The sequence below is a fragment of the Passer domesticus genome, chromosome 27 (assembly GCF_036417665.1).
Source record: "Passer domesticus isolate bPasDom1 chromosome 27, bPasDom1.hap1, whole genome shotgun sequence".
Classification (NCBI taxonomy): Eukaryota; Metazoa; Chordata; class Aves; order Passeriformes; family Passeridae; genus Passer; species Passer domesticus.
In genome coordinates, this window is record NC_087500.1 from 4,993,490 (window position 1) to 5,010,505 (window position 17,016).

A 17,016-nucleotide genomic window follows, 5' to 3' on the forward strand; every position below is an offset into this window, starting at 1 on the left:
CTTCTCACCCTCCCCAGTGCCCCCCACCCCTCCCTACTCCTTGCCGTGACCCCAAACCATCCCCCCACCCTTCCCGGTGCCCCCCCGGTGCATCCGCCGGCAGAATGAGGCGGGGGGCGAGGCCGAGGCCGTGTTTTTTGGGGCGGGGGGCGAGGCCGTGTTTTCGGGGCGGGGGGCGAGGCCCCGTTTTCGGGGCGGGGGTGGCGGCGGGCGCGGAGAGCGGGAGCGGTGCGTACATAGGTACATTATATATAGTATATACACCCACAGGTACACGTGTGAGATTAAATAACCCCGGCCCCCCCCCGGGGCTCGCGCTCCCCGGACCCCCCCCTTAAATAGCCCCCTCCCCCCCCTCCCCAAAGTGGCTCCAATCCAGTCGGACCCCCCAGCCCCCCCCGCCCCCCCCGCCCCGCGCGGCCCCCCCGCCTCCCCTTCCCAGTATAACCAGCGCTGGCTCCCAGTTGCCCCCACATCCAGTTACTGTCGGAGACTCGGGGGCGGGGGGGGCAAAATAGAAATGAAAATTAAAGGGGATCCCCCCCCGGCCGAGAGGGCGGGACCCCCCCGGCCCGGCTGGGGGTGTCCGAGCCCCAGAGAAATGCTGTGATTTTAGGGGGAGGGGGGGTATTTACAGTGAGGGGGGGGGAGCATCGCCCCCCCGGGACCCCCGTGTGCCCCCCCCGCCCGGGGAAGGCGAAAGCCCCGGGCTGGGGGCGGGGGGCAGCGGGGTGTCCCCACAGAGGGGTGCCAGGCAGCGCCCCCTTCCCGGGGGGGGCAGTGGGGCGGGTGCCCCCCCATCCCCTGCGGGGTTGGCAAAGGCTGGGGGGTCCCCCCTGCCCGGCGGCGGTGGCACTGAGGGGCGAGGGGGGGACGCTCGGGGTCCCCCCCATGGCGACGGTCCCGGGGTCACCTCGGTGTGGGGCTGGGGGCGAGTCCGTGGGGGGGGGGGGGGGGCAAAGCCCCCCGGTGAGTCCCAAGAGAAGGAGCTGGGTCTGGGGGGGCTCCCAGTGTCCCCCCCCCAGCCTGGCTCACATTTGGGGTGGGCTGCGGGGGGACATTGTCCTGTGTGTCCCCCCCCCTCCAGCGTCCAGTGTCCGGGGGGGGCGGGGGGGTCACGTCGAGGGGAGGGGGAGGCCTGGGGGGGGCCGCGCCCCCCCCCGCGGGTCCATCACGTCACCACGAGACTCACACTGGACACAGACACGAACGCGGGGTGTCCCCCGACCCCCCCGAGCCCCCCCCCCGCTGTCTGTCCCCCGGGGGGGCTGGGGGGCACCAGGAGGCCTTGGCGGGGTCTCACCCCCACCCCGGGGAGGGGCTGGGCAGGGGAGGGGGCAGGGCCGGGGGGGGGAGGGGAACCCCCCAGGATCGCTGCGGTTTGAGGGTGGTTTAGGTCGGGTTGGAATTTTTCAAAGTCTGCAGCTTGGCCTCCAGTTCGGAGATCTGAAAAACAGCAAAGGGGACAGGTCTCAGCGGGGGGGGGGGGCCGGGGGGGACACACCGGGGCGGGGGGAACACGGGGACACGCAGGGGGACGTGGGATGGGCGGGGGGGGACACGGGGGGAGGGCACAGCCATGGGGACAGGGAGAGGGGGGACGGATGGGACAAGGGGGGGACATGGGGGTGGCTCAGGGGGGACAGGGAACACAGGGACAGGGCAGAGAGGGGGACGGGGGGGACTCAGGGACACGTGGGGGGCAGACTGGGGACACACAGGGGTGACTGGGGACACACTGATGGACACACAGAGGTGACTGGGGACACACTGGGGTGACTGGGGGACACACTGGGGTGACTGGGGGACACATGGGGTGACTGGGGACACACTGGGGCGACTGGGGACACACTGGGGGACACATGGGGTGACTGGGGACACACTGGGGCGACTGGGGACACACTGGGGGACACATGGGGTGACTGGGGACACACTGGGGGACACACATGGGGTGACTGGGGGACACGAGGGTGACTGGGGACACACTGGGGAGACTGGGGACACACTGATGGACACACAGAGGTGACTGGGGACACACTGGGGTGACCGGGGGGCCCACGGGGGGCACAGGGAATGGTTGGGATGGGGAAGGGGCTGCAGGCAGGTGCTGGGTGAGTCTCTGTGGGATGCCAGGGGACATTCTGGGGGTGATGGAGGTGGCTGAGTGAGGGGGGGGGCTCTGCTGGCTCTTGGGGACCTCCCCGCTGTGCCCTGGTGCCCCCCGGCCGGGCAGGGCCGGCCCTCCCCTGCGACCCCCCGGGCGGGATCCTTTGGGATCCTCTGGGATCCCTCGGGATCCGCGGGGCCCGTGGGGGATCCAGCATGACCAGCATGGGATCCCAACGGGAGCCGCCCGGCGCCGCTCCCCGGGATCCCGCGGATCCCCCGGGAGTCCCCTCTGGCCCCCCAGAGCTGCCGACCCGCCGCGGTCCCGAGCGGGATCCAGGCCCGGGAGGAGCCTCGGGGCGCCCGAGCCGATCCCAATCCGATCCCGTTCCAATCCCGATCCAATCCCGAGCGATCCCGAGCGATCCCGAGCGATCCCGCGGTCCGGGAGCAGGGCGCGGTGGCAGCAGATCCCCGCGCTCCGGGGCGGGATCCGAGGCTCAGTCCGGAGCTCCGGGGCCGCCCGGCGGGGTCCGGCGGCCGAGCAGATCCCCGGGATCCATCGCTGGCGCGGCGGGGCCGGGCAGGGGGTCAGGGACATCCCGCGTCCCGGCGCCCCGTGCCCACCTTCTCCTGCAGCTTCTCCATCTCCTCCTTGTGCGCCAGCTCCGACTCCTCCAGCACCCGCCGCTGCGCCGTCTCCTTCTTGAGGAACTCGATCTCCCTGCGGGGACACGCGGCTCGGTGCCCGTCCCCACAGCCAGGGGACATCCCGGGGCTCTGGGTGCCAGGGCAGGAGCCTGCCGGGCGGGTTGGGGTGCCCGGGGTGCTCCTGGAGGATGGGATGTGCCCAGGGATGCTCAGAAGGAGCTGGTGCCCTGCGGATCATGGATCCTGGGCTGGAGCCGAGCTCAAAGCTCATCCTCGGGCAGGGACGCCTTGCACTGTCCCAGGGTGCTCCAGGACCCCCAAGATGGATCCATGCCACGGGGAAGGTCCCTGCCAGGGGATAAAGGGTGCCCAGAAGGATTTGGCACCCCAGCGATGGGTCTGGGCCAAGGGAAGGAGTTGGTTCCCCAGGGGTGAGCCCATGGCCAGGGAAAGTCTGTGCCCAGGGACAGAGGGTGCCAGGGAGGATTTGGCACCTCAGGGATGTGTCCCTGCCCAAAGGACGTCCGTGCCCAGGGACAGAGGGTGCCAGGGAGGGGTCAGAGCCCCTCGAGGGCTCCACACCAAGGGCACAGGGACAGGGGCTGTCTGGGGAGGGTCTGGTGTCCAGGGGATGGACACACGGACAGGGATGGACCCACAGACAGGGATGGACCAATGGACAGGGATGGACCCACGGATGGGGATGGACCCACGGACAGGGATGGACCCACGGATGGGGATGGACCCATGGATGGGGATGGACCCATGACAGGGACGGACCCAGGGACAGGGATGGACCAATGGACAGGGATGGACCCATGGATGGGGATGGACCCACGGACGGGGATGGACCTACAGACAGGGATGGACCCACAGATGGGGATGGAGCCACGGACAGGGATGGACCAATGGACAGGGATGGAGCCACGGACATGGATGGACCCAGGGACAGGGATGGACCCACGGACAGGGATGGACCCAGGGACAGGGATGGAACCACAGATGGGGATGGACCCACGGACAGGGATGGACCCATGGACGGGGATGGACCAATGGACAGGGATGGACCAATGGACAGGGATGGACCCAGAGACAGGGATGGACCCACAGATGGGGATGGACCCACGGGCATGGATGGACCCACGGACAGGGATGGACCCACGGACAGGGATGGACCCACGGACGGGGATGGACCCACGGCCCGGGGGATGGCCCGCTGGGGGTGGGACACCCCGGGGCCAGGTCCCTTCCCCAGGGGACACTTTGCTGCCCTCACTTCTGCTGGTACTCCTTGATGAGCCGCTTGGCCTTGCTGTACTTGCGCTCCAGGGTCTGGTACTGGGCCTGGGTCTCCTTGAGGTGCTCGTCCACGGCCTGGCACAGGTTCTGCGCCTCCATCCAGTACCCCTCCAGCTTCTCCATGCGCTCCTTGTTCTCCTCCACGCTCTGCTCCAGCTGGGCCTTCTCGGCCCTCCAGCGCGCCTTCTCCTGCTCCAGGCACTGCAGCTGGGGACAGCGGGGTCACCACGGGGTGTGGCACAGCCAGGGAGAGGGGGGCGACACGGCACAGCCAGGGGATGGGACACGGCACAGCCAGGGGATGGGACACGGCACAGCCAGGGGACAGGCAGGACACGGCACAGCCAGGGGATGGGACATGGCATGGCCAGGGGATGGGACATGCCACAGTGTGGCATGACATGGCACAGCCAGGTGACAGGTGGGACATGGCACAGCCAGGGGATGGGACATGGCACAGCCAGGGGATGGGACACGGCACAGCCAGGGGATGGGACACGGCACAGCCAGGGGACAGGCAGGACACGGCACAGCCAGGGGACAGGCAGGACATGGCACAGCCAGGGGATGGGACATGGCATGGCCAGGGAATGGGACATGACACAGTGTGGCATGACATGGCACAGCCAGGTGACAGGTGGGACATGGCACAGCCAGGGGACAGTCAGGACATGGCACGGCCAGGGGATGGGACCTGGCACAACCAGGTGACAGTCAGAACATGGCACAGCCAGGGGACAGGTGGGACATGGCACAGCCAGGTGACAGGCAGGATATGGCAGGACGTGGAATGGCCCGGGCAGGGCAGGTGGAGAAGGACATCCAGGGTGCCAGGGCAGCTGTCAGGTGTCCCCCACCCCCGGGCAGGCAGGACCCCCCCTCACCTTCCTCTTGAGCTGCTGGATCTCAGCCTCGGTCACGGCGTGCTTGATCTGGAGCTGTGGGAGAGCCGGGGTGGGCACGGGGTGGGCACAGCCCCCCGGGCGGGCACCCCCTGCCCTCCCCCAGCCCCTCCTCACCTCCTTGAACTTGTGCACCAGCTTCTCGGGGTCCATCTCCACGGGGGACAGCGTGTCCTCGTTCTCGGCCAGCTCGAACACCTCGATGGCCATCTCCCCGCTGGGGAACATGGGGCTCATCTCCTCCTCCTCGTCCGTGGCGTACTCCCCGGTCTGCGGCGGGCACGGGGCGGGGTTGGCACCCGAGGGTCAGTGCCACCCCCAGCCCGTGTCCCGCGGCGCTGTCCCCTCACCTCCTCGTCGTCCTCGGTGTACTGGGTGTAGCGCTGCTCCATCATCTCGCGCTGCCACCGCTCCTGCTCCAGCGTCTGCTGGATCAGCTGCGCCACCTCGCTCTGCTCCCCCGGCTTCTCCCGCCCGATCAGGAACCTGGGGGGCACCGCGGCTCAGGGGGGCACACCCTGGGGACAGCCCTGCAGCTGTCCTGGGAGCGGTGGCTTCAGGGGTGCTGTGGGGCTGGGGTGAGCTGGGAGCACTTTGGGGGCACCAGGGTGGCACTCTGGGGGGAGATGGGGGACTCGCTGTGGGGACAGGCTGTGGGGCAGGGATCCCGGGGTTCAGCACGGCCCGGGGGGGGGTTTTCTTTGGGGCTCCCACCCCCCCAAAGCCCAGCTCGTACCGGACACGGCCCTTGGTGTTCCTGAGCACGGAGGCGGCGAAGCTCTGCGTGACCCCCACCAGGCTGGTGCCGTCCACCTCCACGATCAGGTCGTTCACCTGGATCCTGGGGACAAGGGCAGGCTCACAGCCCCTGGCCAGCCCCGGGCCGCCCCCGGCCTCGCTGCCCCCAGCCGTACCTGCCGTCCCGGTGCGCCGCCCCCCCTTCCGTCACCGTCTTGACGAAGATTCCCAACTTCTCCAGGCCCATGTCGGCCCCCGCGCCCATCCCGATGATGCTGATGCCCAGCCCTTCCGAGTCTGCGGGCACACAGAGCCGTGTCCTGCCGGGCTGCCGCCCCCAGGGCGCCCTGGGGCTCCCGGGGATGGCTCTGGGGGCAGGACCCACCTTTCTCCAGCTCCACGGGGAAGAGGTCGAGCCTCTCCACCCTCTTCTCCAGCTCGTACTCGGCCGAGGCCGCCATGGGATCCACGTCCTCATTCCGGCGGTCGTAATCCTCGTTGGAGTAAGTGCTGAACACCTGGGGGCACGAGGCAGGGCTCAGCCGGGGGGCAAAACCCCACGGTGCCCCCCAGGAACGAGTGGGGGTCCCACTGGGGTGGCACCGAGCCAGAGAACCCCGGAGCGAGGGGGAGCTGGGGAAGGACAAAGGGGTTGAGGGTGGCTCGGGGACAGGGGACACCCCAAAGCCCCCCTGGGCCCCCAGGCTGGTGCCATGCCCTGCTCCGGGGGGCTGTGGGGAGGGGCTGGCCAGGCCTGGCAGATGTCCCTGGAGGGGCCCCAGCCCCCCGGTGCAGCCGGGAGAGTGGATTAGGGATCACCCACGGGATAAAGGCCGGCCACAAAGGGAATTAGGGCCGAGTGGCAGGGGACAAAGCGCGGTGACACCCACGGACCCAGCCGTGTGGCAGCTGGGGCTGGCAGGGAGCAGCAGGGCAGGGGGCAGAACCATGTCCCCCTGGCCACGGGAAGTCCCTGGGGGGCTGTGGGGGTCCCCTGCTGTGCCCCCCACCCCGTCCCGGGGTCCTGGGGGATTTGGGATGTGGGGAAGGGGCTGCAATGTGCCCCCAGTGCTGCGCTGGGTGGGTGTCCCCAATGTTTGGGGGGTTCAGCATCACCCGGGCAGGGGGCTGGGCTGCTCTAACACCTGGGTGTCCCCCCCACCCACCCCCACGTGCCCCCCCCCCAATTGAGAGGCTTTGGGTTGAGCAGAGCATCCCAAAACCCCTATTCATGGGGTGAGCAGAGCACCCCAAAATCTCCATCTATGGAGTGAGCAGAGCACCCCAAAATCCCCATCTATGGAATGAGTAGAGCACCCCAAAATCTCCATCTATGGAGTGAACAGAGCACCCCAAAATCCCCATCTATGGAGTGAGCAGAGCACCCCAAAATCCCCATCTATGGAGTGAACAGAGCACCCCAAAATCCCCATCTATGGAGTGAACAGAGCACCCCAAAATCCCCATCTATGGAATGAGCAGAGCACCCCAAAATCTCCATCTATGGAGTGAACAGAGCACCCCAAAATCCCCATCTATGGAGTGAGCAGAGCACCCCAAAATCCCCATCTATGGAATGAGCAGAGCACCCCAAAATCTCCATCTATGGAGTGAACAGAGCACCCCAAAACCCCACCCAGGGCCAGGGCACCTTCCCCAGGGCTGGGCTGGCTCATCCCACGGGCCAAGGCCACCCTCGGCCACCCCAGCTCGCGGCCACCCCTGTCCCCGGCGGGCCACGGTGGCTGTCCCCGTCCCAGGTGGGGCCACCCACCCGCTCTGACTCAGAGCCAGAATATAGGCCGGCCTCTAAAAATAACCCGGCACAAAGCAAGCGCTGCTCCTGCGGCCGGGGGGATCCGGGCACACCCCGAAATAGCGGCACGGCCCCTCTATCCCCCCCCAATCCCGGCTGGAGACCCCCAGCCCCGCAGGATCGCTGCCGGGAGCGGGGGGTGCTGCCGCCCACCCGGCCACGCTGCCGAGGCACTTCCCCTTCCTCCCTTCCTCCTCTTCCTCCCCTGCCTCCACTTCCCGAAACCGTCCTGGGCACCGGCCTGGGCACAGGGCGAGGGGCACATCCCCCCCATCGCCACCTCGTCCCCAGGGACCCCCGGCAGGGAGGAGCCCCTGTCCCCAGGGATGCCCCAGCCCCTCACTCCGGGGGGAATTTGGGCATCCCCACCCAAAATATGGAGCGGGTTTGGCCCGGCCTGGGCACGACGTGGGTGCTGTGCCGTGCCCACCACAGCGGGTCCCAGGGCCACCTGTCCCCATCACAGCGGGCTTGGGGGGTCCAGGCGTGGCCTTTCATTAATTAGCTCGTTAGCCAGGCCCAGGCCCTGCTTCCCCCAGCACAGGGCAGGGACAGGGCCAGGGCCAGGGCCAGGGCCAGGGCCAGGGCCAGGGCCAGGGATAGGGTCAGGGCCAGGGATAGGGACAGGCAGGCAGCCCTGTCCCATGGGGGGCACAGGGCATGGGGAACAGACCCCAGCCCCTGCTTTCTGTCCTTGCCAAAGGGGTGGTTGCGTGGGGGTCACACACGCCAGTCTGGGCTGCCCATCACCCTGGCACCCCTCACCCTGAGATATCCCTCATTCTGGGATATCTCTCACCCTGGCACCCCTCACCCTGGTATCCCTCACCCTGGCACCCCTCACCCTGAGATATCCCTCATTCTGGGATATCTCTCACCCTGGTATCCCTCAGCCTGGCACCCCTTATCCTGGGGTGCCCCTCACCCTGGTGCCCCTCACCCTGGGGTACCCCTCACCCTGGCACCCTCACCCTAGCACCCCTCACCCTGGTATCCCTCACCCTGGTGCCCCTCACCCTGGCACCCTCACCCTGGGTGCCCTCTGTCCCTCCCTGCTCAGCCGCCGCCGTGCCCAGCCAGGCTCACCTGGATGGGCGCCGTGCTGAACTGGATCTTGCGGTTGGGGACGGGCTCCTCTTCCTCGGACAGCCCTGGGATCTCCACGCAGCCCGACTCGGGCTCGTACAGCCCTTCGGCCTCCTCCTCCTCCTCCAGCCCGCTGCCCCCCGAGTCCTCCCCGAGCCCGCTGTAGGCACTTATGTCCACCAGGTCGGCCTCGGAGAAGTCCTCCTTCTTGGCCTCCTCGGAGCCATCGCCCTCCTCCGCCCGCTCGCCCTTGACGCCCTCCTCGCCCGCGGCCGCCCCCGAGCCCCCGTCCAGCCGGGGGGCCGCGGGACCCTCGTCCCCTTTGGGGGGCTGGGGCGCGGGCACCGCTTCACCCGCCGCCTCCTCCTCCTCCTCGCCCTCTCCGCTCTCCTCCACCTCCACGGGCTTGATCTTGCAGACCTCCTGCACCCTCGGCGCGGCCGCCTCCTTCTCCACCGGCCGCCCGCTCTTCCCCGCCGCCTTGTCCTCGTCGGGCGGCCGGGCACGGGCCGGGGCGGCGTGGCCGTCGGCCGGGGCGTCACCCCTGGTGCCAGGCGCGAACACCCTGGGCCGCTTGGCCACCGCCTTGGCGCCCAGCGGCGCGGCCACGCGGCCCTGCGCCTTGTGCAGGTTGTTCCTCAGGTCGGCCTTCTCGAAGACGGCGCTGAGCTGGCTCACGGTGGGCGACACGGCGTCGGCGTCCAGCTTGTCCAGCGACTCGGTGCTGCCGTTGAACCTCACCACCACGTCCAGCTTGCGGTCCTGGAAGCCGGCGCGCTCCTTGCGCAGCAGCAGCTTGGTGCTGGTGGCCTTCTCCTGCGGGCTCCTCTCGAAGATCTTGCGGGTCTCCTGCAGCTTGGAGAAGGGCTTGTCGGGCTTGGAGTCGAAGCGGCTGACGCGCTCCGAGACGCTGGTGCCCAGCTTGAGGAGGCTGCCCTGGTCCACGCCGTCGCCCAGGCTGCCGGCGCGGGGCAGGGACAGGCGCACCGGCTTCTCCTTGGCCTTGGCCAGGTCGCAGGCGCCCTCGGGGCCGGGCGCCGTCCCCATCTGCAGGAACATGTTCTTGATCCGATGCACGTTGGAGCCATACTTCTTGCCGCGGCTCTTCTTGCCGTCCTCGCCATCGGCCTCCTTTGTGGGCGCCAGGGCCTGGATGCTGGCCTCGTAGGCGTTCCGGTGCGGGGACGCGCTGCGCAGCCCCCCGGCCCCCGCCGCTCCCCCGGCCGAGGGGGCCCCCCCGGCCCCGCCGGCCTCGGTCCTCAGCATGGTCCCGGCGCCCGCATCGCTCGCCGCCGCCGCCGCCGCTGCCCCCGGCCCCGCTACCGCGCCATGGGCGGGGGGCTGTGCCGGGGGGCTGTGCCGGGGGGCAGCGCTGCCCCGGCCCCGTCAGGCCATGGCCATCCCGCGGGCCCCTCCGCCGCGGCGCTTCTTCCTTCCTTCCTGCCTTCCTTCCTCCTCCTCCTCCTCCTCCTCCTCCTCTTCCCCTTTCTGCGCGCCGGTGATGGAGCCGCCGCCGCCGCCGCCGCGCTCTGCCCGCCCCGCTGCCCGCAGAGCCCTCTGGGTCTGAGCAGCGCCCGCTCTTCCTCTTCCTCAGCCGCGCTTCGGCCTCAGCGCCGCCGCCGCCGCCGCAGCCCGGCCATGGGGACCCCCGCGCGTCCCCTGCGGACCCCTCCCCTCCCCTCCCTGCGGCGGGGCCCCCCCGGCAGCCGCGCTGTGCAGTGTGGGGCCCCCCCCCGCCCGCACCGCCGCTGGTGCCACCCCCCAGCTCTGTCCCCGCGTGTCCCCCGCTTCTGTCCCCGCGTGTCCCCCCCCGCTTCCGTCCCCACGTCCCCCTCCAGTTGTGTCCCCTTGTCCCCCACCCCCCAGATCTATCCCCGTGTGTCCCCCCAGCTCTGTCCCCCTGTCCCCCCCCCCCCAGCTCTGTCCCCCTGTCCCCCCCCCCAGCTCTGTCCCCTTGTCCCCCCCCACCTCAGTTCTGTCCCCATCTCTCCCGCAGCGCTGTCCCCGTGTCCCCTCAGCCTCGTCCCTGCACCCCCACATTTGTACCCATCCTGTCCCCACGCCATCCCCCCGGGTTTGTCCCCATGTCCCCCCCCTCCTGTCCCCATACCCCCCCAGGTTTGTGCCCACCCCCCCCCCCCCGCGTTATCCCCGTGTCCCCCCAGTTTGTACCCCCACCCTGTCCCTGTGCCCCTCCCGGCTCTGTCCCCGTGTCCCCAGCCCCGTCCCTGTGTCCCCCCAGTTTCACCCCCTTGTCCCCCGCTCCCCCTCCCCACGCCCAAAGCCCCTCGGTGTCCCCGCTGTCCCTCGGTGTCCCCGCAGGACCCCGATGTCCCCTCCACCCCTCCGGGGGTGCAGCACGTCCCTGCAGTGCTGGCAGGAGGGGACACGGTGACAAGGGCCCGGGCTGGGGGGTACAGTGTGCCCCCCAGGGACATTTTGGGGGGATTATTTGCGTTTTTTGTCCTCCCACTGGGTGCCTGGGCAGACCCCACCCCCGGGGCCGTGTTGGGGTCCCTGCTGCGGGGGGGGGGACACAGGGGACACCCCCGGTCACAGTGAGGGGGCAGCAGGACCCCGCAGATGTGTGACTGTCCCCTGCCCGTGTCACCTCCGGCCCTTTGTGCGTGACGAGGCGTGACGCGACACGGGGGGGCGGCCCCCCACGACCACCCCTCCCCTCCCCTTCCGCTGCCATCGCCCCCCCCAGGTCCCCGTCGCTGCCACCCCCTCTGTCCCAGCGCCCTCCGCTCGTGTCACCGTCCCCACGCAGCGCACACGCGTGTTCCCGTCTCGCTGGTGGCCATGCCGGGGGGTCCCGGCTGTGCCCAGGTGTCCCCAAGTGTCCCCCCCCCCGCCACCCCGCTACCCCCGAGTGGGGGCAGTGGGACAAACCCGCCCTGGGGACACCTCGGGGGGACACGGGAGGCCCTGGGCAGCCCCGGAGCGCCGTGCCTTGGTGACAGGAGGTGGCGGTGCAGGGGTGTCCCCTGTGGGACCCCCCCCGAGGGCCCCCCCGGCCCCGCTGCCTCCGTCAATCAGCGCTGGCCCCGCTCCCGGCGCCGCGGACATGGAGGGCCCCGAGCTGCTCCGGCTCTGGGTGCTGGCAGGCGAGTGACAGCCCTGTCACCCCCCGGGGGACACGGCCGGGCCGGGGGCGCGGAGGGGACGGGGGACCCCCAAGTGGGGGGGACACAGGGGGTGCAGGGGGCGAGGACGGGGGGGACGGGGCTGGGACGTGCCAGAGCTAAAAAAAGCCACCCTGTCCCCGTGCCACGGGGGTGGGACACTGCGGGGACAATGAGAGGGACTTCTGTGTGACACCGGGGCCGGGGAGGGTGCTGGGGCCATCCTGCCCTTGTCCCCATCCCGTCCTGTCCCCTGCCCTGTCCCTGTCCCCATCCTCCCTAAACCAACTCCCGCTCTGCCTGGGGACACCTGGCACTGCGGGGACACCTGGCACTGCGGGGACACCTGGCCCTGTGGGGGACACCTGGCACTGCGGGGACACATGGCACTGCGGGGACACCTGGCCCTGTGGGGGACACCTGGCACTGCGGGGACACATGGCACTGCGGGGACACCTGGCCCTGTGGGGGACACCTGGCACTGCGGGGACACATGGCACTGAGGGGACACCTGGCACTGTGGGGGACACCTGGCACTGCGGGGACACTTTCCTGCCCCTCTGAGAGTCCCAGGGGTCTGTGGGCGCTGGGGAAACTGAGGCAGGGAGGGGCCGCGGTCGCAGCCCTGGCTCCAGCCCCGCGTGTGGCCGCAGCCCTGGCCCTGGCGGTGTCCCCGGTCACTGTCCCCGAGCACCACGTCCTCCCCGACCTCCGCCTCTCCGCCGAGACCGGGGCCATCTTCGTGCACGAGCTGGAGCGGGAGCCCTTCCTGGAGGCCTTCAGCGGCAGCGAGGATGATGATGGTGAGGGCCAGGCCGAGGGGCTGGGGGTGGTAAAAGGGGGGGGGCGCTGGCCAATGGCCCCCTCCAGGACCACCCAGCAGGGCTGTCTGTCTGTCCGTCCGTCCCCGCCCTCTGCTTTGGGCTCCCCCGTGAGGGCTCCCCTCTCTTTGGGGTCGCAGCCCAGACCCGGAGCAGCACCCCCAGGGGCGATCCCTTTGTGGGACCACGCCTGGGGTGCCCGTGCCCACGGCCGTGTCCCCGCAGCCCCCGTGACCTTCCGTGCCCACCTGTGGCAGCGGCCGGACCTGCCGCGGTGGCTGCGCTTGGCCCAGCGCGGCCCCGGCCAGCCCGGCTTCCTGTACGGCTGCCCGCTGCCCCCCGAGCTGGGCACCCACCGCCTCCAGGTACGGCCCGGGCTCGGGGAGGGCACGGCAGCGCGGCCGGAGCACGGCCGGCCATGCCAGGTGTCCCCTCTGTCCCCTCAGGTGCTGGCCTACAACCGGCGCACCTTCGCCACCCGCCAGCCAGCGCCTCGACATCGGGGTCACCCCCGCCCCAGGTACGGCTGGAGAGAGCCAGACCCCCCCCGAGATGGCCCTGTGGTGTTCACGGGGTGTCCCCACAGGTGCCACCTGTCCCTGCAGCTGGGGAGGCATTCCCCGTGTCACCTGTGTCCCCCATGTCCCCCGTGTCCCCTGTGTCCCCCGTGTTCCCCTGTGTCCCCCGTGTTCTCCTGTTCATCGGTGTCACCCCTGCCCCAGGTATGGCTGGAGCACCCCAAACCCCCCGGGATGGCCCCGCGGTGGCCACAGGGTGTCCCCACGGGTGCCACCTGTCCCCGCAGGGGGGGAGGCGCCGTTCCAGGCCGAGTTCCTGGTGGGGAACAGGGACGTGGAGGAGCTGCTGCCGGAGGCGGCGCGGGAGATGTTCCTGGAGGCCTCGGCCGGGCTCTGGGAGCGCGGGGACCTGCACGTCATCAACGTCACCTCCGCCCTGGACCGCGGGGGCCGCGTGCCGCTGCCCATCGAGGGTCGCAAGGAGGGGTACGGGCAGGGCCGGGGGGGTCCCGGGGACATCCCGGGCCCCCCGCGGGGGTTTTGGGGTCAGCGGCGGGGGTGAGCGTGGCCCTGTCCTCACGGGCCGGGTCTGGGGTGGCTGTCCCCAGGGTGTACGTCCAGGTGGGCTCCCACAGCCCCTTCTCGCCGTGCCTGCTGGCGGCCGTGTCCCCGCAGAGCCGCGCGCGCTGTCACCGCGGCCAGCGTCCCCTCGCCTCCTGCTACGACACCTTCGCCCCCCACTTCTCCATCCGCTGGTGCAACCTCAGCCTGGTGAGACCCCCGTGTCCCCCCCGTGTCCTCTGTGTCCCCCCGTGTCCCCCCGTGTCCCCCCGTGTCCCCTGTGTCCCCCCGTGTCCTCTGTGTCCCCCCGTGTCCCCCGTGTCCCCTGTGTCCTCCCGTGTCCTCTGTGTCCCCCCGTGTCCCCCCGTGTCCTCTGTGTCCCCCCGTGTCCCCCCGTGTCCCCCCGTGTCCCCCCGTGTCCTCTGTGTCCCCCCGTGTCCCCTGTGTCCCCCATGTTCCCTCATGTTCCTTGGTGTCTCTCGGTGTCCCCCTGTGTCCCCCATGTCCCTCCGTGTCCTCCTGTGTCCCCCATGTCCCCTCATGTCCCTTGGTGTCACTCCATGTCTCCCTGTGTCCCCCCCCATCCTCCTGTGTTCCCCATGTCCCTCCATGTCCTCCTGTGTCCCCCCATGTCCCCCAGTGTCCCCCTGTGTCCTGTCCCCCTGTATCTTCCTGTGTCCCCCCCGTCCCCCCTTGTCACCTGTGTCCCCTCATCTCCCCCAATCTCCCCCCATCTCGCCCCATGTCCCCCGTGTCCCCTCGTGTCCCCCCATGTCCCCTCGTGTCCCCAGCCCCCCCAGCCCCTCCTAACCCCCTCCCCTGCAGCTGCAGGTCGTTCCCAGCCCCCGCACGCCGGGGCCCGAGTGGGGGCCGGGGGTGCTGGAGGGGGGGGGCGATTTCGAGCCCCCCGGCGATGTCGCCCCCCGGGAGCTGCTGTCCCCCTTCCTGGTGACGCTGCTGGTGCCGCTGGCGGTGGCCGCGCTGCTCTGCCTGCTCCTGGGCCACCTCATGTGCTGCCGCAGGGAGGGAGTGTGAGTCGGGGGGGGGTCCCCCCACCCTGCCGGGCCACGGGGACCCCGGCCCGGGTGTCCCTTCCCCGGTTCTTGCGACCCCGGGGCAGCCCGGGGGGGTTAGAGCACTTCTCACCATAAATAATGGGTTTTTTTCCTTTTTTCTTCTGTTTTGTAGGGAAAAACGGGACTTGCAGACGTCTGAGTGAGTCCGGGTTGAGCTGTGGGGGGGCTGGGGGCTGCTGTGGGGGGCTGCTGTGGGGGGCTGCTGTGGGGGGCTGTGTGGTGGCCAAGCGTGGGGACAGGGACGGGCAGGAAAAGGGGACAGGGAGCAATCGGCTCTTTGGGGGTGCCATGGAGCCCTGAAGGTCCCCCCACCCCAAAGGGGCCCCCTCCAGCCCCCTGCACCCCTCGGGCCCCCCCAAAAACCCTTCTCAGACACGGGGGGTGGGGCGCAAGGAGCTGCTTCACTTCTGTGACAGCCTCTGAGGGACCCCAGGCAGGGAGGAGACCCCAAAGATGAGGGGCAGACCCCAGAAACGACACACAGGCCCCAGTGACGGGGCTCAGCCCTCACTTTTGGGGGTGCAGACCCCAATAATGGTATGCAGACCCCACTGAAGGGTGAGCAGACCCCAGTGCCGGGTACAGACCCTCATTTTGGGGTGCAGATCCCCGTGATGGGGAGCAGACCCCAATGACAGGGTGCAGACCCCAGTGACGAGGTGCAGACCCTAATTTTGGGGTGCAGACCCCAATAACAGCATTCAGACCCCGTGATGGGGAGCAGACCCCCATGACGGGGTGCAGACCCCAGTGACAGGGTACAGACCCTCATTTTGGGGTGCAGACCCCAGTGACAGAGTACAGACCCCCATTTTGAGGTGAACATCCCAATTTTGGGGCGCACACCCAAACACCGGCTGTGCAGACCCAAGTGACAGGGTGCAGACCCTCGTTTTGGGGTGCACACCCCAATAACGGCATTCAGACCCCACTGAAGGGTGAGCAGACCCCCGTGACAGGGTGGAGACCCCCGTGACGGGGTGTAGACCCCCATGACGGGGTGCGGACCCCAATGACAGAGTACAGACCCTCATTTTGAGGTGAACATCCCAATTTTGGGGCGCACACCCAACACCGGCTGTGCAGACCCCAGTGACAGGGTGCAGACCCTCCTTTTGGGGTGCAGACCCCAGTGACGGGGTGCAGACCCTCCTTTTGGGGTGCAGACCCCCGTGACGGGGTGCGGACCCCAGTGACAGAGTACAGACCCCCATTTTGAGGTGAACGTCCCAATTTTGGGGCGCACACCCAACACCGGCTGTGCAGACCCCCAGTGACGGGACGGGGACCCCGGCGAAGGGTCCCCAGGGGGGGCCGGGCTCCATGGCGCGCTGTCCCCGCAGCCTGCAGCTGTTCCACCACGGCTCCATCCTCGGCGACACGCGCGAGCTGCGGCTCATGGCCGGCCGGCGGGACGTGCCCCGGCCGCTCTCCACGCTGCCCATGTTCAACGTCCGCACGGGCCAGCGCACCGACCCCATGGCCAGCGCTCGCCACGGGGCCCGCGCCCCCCTGCTCCCACCCTGAGGGGACCCCCGAGCCGCGGGGACAGCGCCAGAGCTGGGGGCGGCGTGTCCAGGGGGGTTTGGGGGGACGGACCCCCGCGGGGAGGAGGAGGAGGAGGAGGAGGAGGAGGAGGAGGAGGAGGAGGAGGTGCGGGTCCGCCTGGGCTCTGCCCGGAGGGTTTGGGGTGTCGCCGCTTTCGGGTGAATTTCGGTGCATAAACGGAGTGTTCAGTGATGAAGTGAGGCTGCTCTGCTTTATTTGCCGGGTGGTTTGGGGGTGCTCAGCCGCGACCCCCCCCCCCCAATCAAAACTCACAACCCGACTCTGAGTGACCCCCCAGCCCTGCGGGGGGACAGAGCGATGACAAAGGGGGGGGACACCCTCCCAGAGCCCCGCCGTGGCCCCCCCAGACCCCCCCAGCTCACCTGGCAGTGCGTGTCCCGCTGGATCCCCCGCAGCCCCCGAAGGCTCGGCGCTCTCCGCTCGGTCCCGGCGCCCCCCCGGCACCCCCCGCCCCCGGGGGTGCCCCCGGCCCAGCCCCGCGGAAGAAAGAGGCTCTTTGAGAGCCCCCCCGGCCGGGGCGGCGCCAGCTGGGGCAGAGGAAAGCGCGGGGGCCCCGCGGAACAAGGGGAGCCATTGATGGAGCGGGACGGGGGCCGGCACCGCGGGCCCGGGCTGGGGGTCCCTGCGCCCCCCCCGCCGTGGGGAGGGGGCACAGACAGGGCACAGCCCCCCCCCGGCAGCCCGGTGTCACCAATGAGGGGTTGGGGGGCCCCCCCACATCGGCTTAGCCCCTCACCCCTCTGCC

General features: G+C 70.0%; 2 protein-coding genes across 2 annotated transcripts; one reads left to right on the forward strand and one right to left on the reverse strand.

Annotated features, from left to right (window-relative positions):
• Positions 1–122: 122 nt before the first annotated feature.
• On the reverse strand, positions 123–10,248 carry PPP1R9B (protein phosphatase 1 regulatory subunit 9B). The gene is made up of 10 exons (XM_064399582.1): positions 8,599–10,248; positions 6,082–6,214; positions 5,873–5,993; positions 5,695–5,799; positions 5,309–5,444; positions 5,076–5,228; positions 4,941–4,994; positions 4,034–4,263; positions 2,734–2,830; positions 123–1,446 (listed from the first exon to the last, which is right to left on the reverse strand). The coding sequence occupies exons 1-10, from the start codon at positions 9,862–9,864 to the stop codon at positions 1,393–1,395; spliced, it is 2,349 nt and encodes a 782-aa protein (XP_064255652.1). The 5' UTR covers positions 9,865–10,248; the 3' UTR covers positions 123–1,392.
• A 634-nt stretch (positions 10,249–10,882) lies between these two features.
• Positions 10,883–16,328, forward strand: SGCA (sarcoglycan alpha). Its single transcript, XM_064399587.1, is given in 10 exon segments — positions 10,883–11,708; positions 12,380–12,529; positions 12,773–12,912; positions 12,994–13,026; positions 13,028–13,067; positions 13,353–13,551; positions 13,674–13,836; positions 14,452–14,657; positions 14,815–14,841; positions 16,046–16,328. Coding segments are annotated over 10 exon segments (1,182 nt in total). The 5' UTR covers positions 10,883–11,668; the 3' UTR covers positions 16,230–16,328.
• The last annotated feature ends 688 nt before the right edge of the window (positions 16,329–17,016 follow it).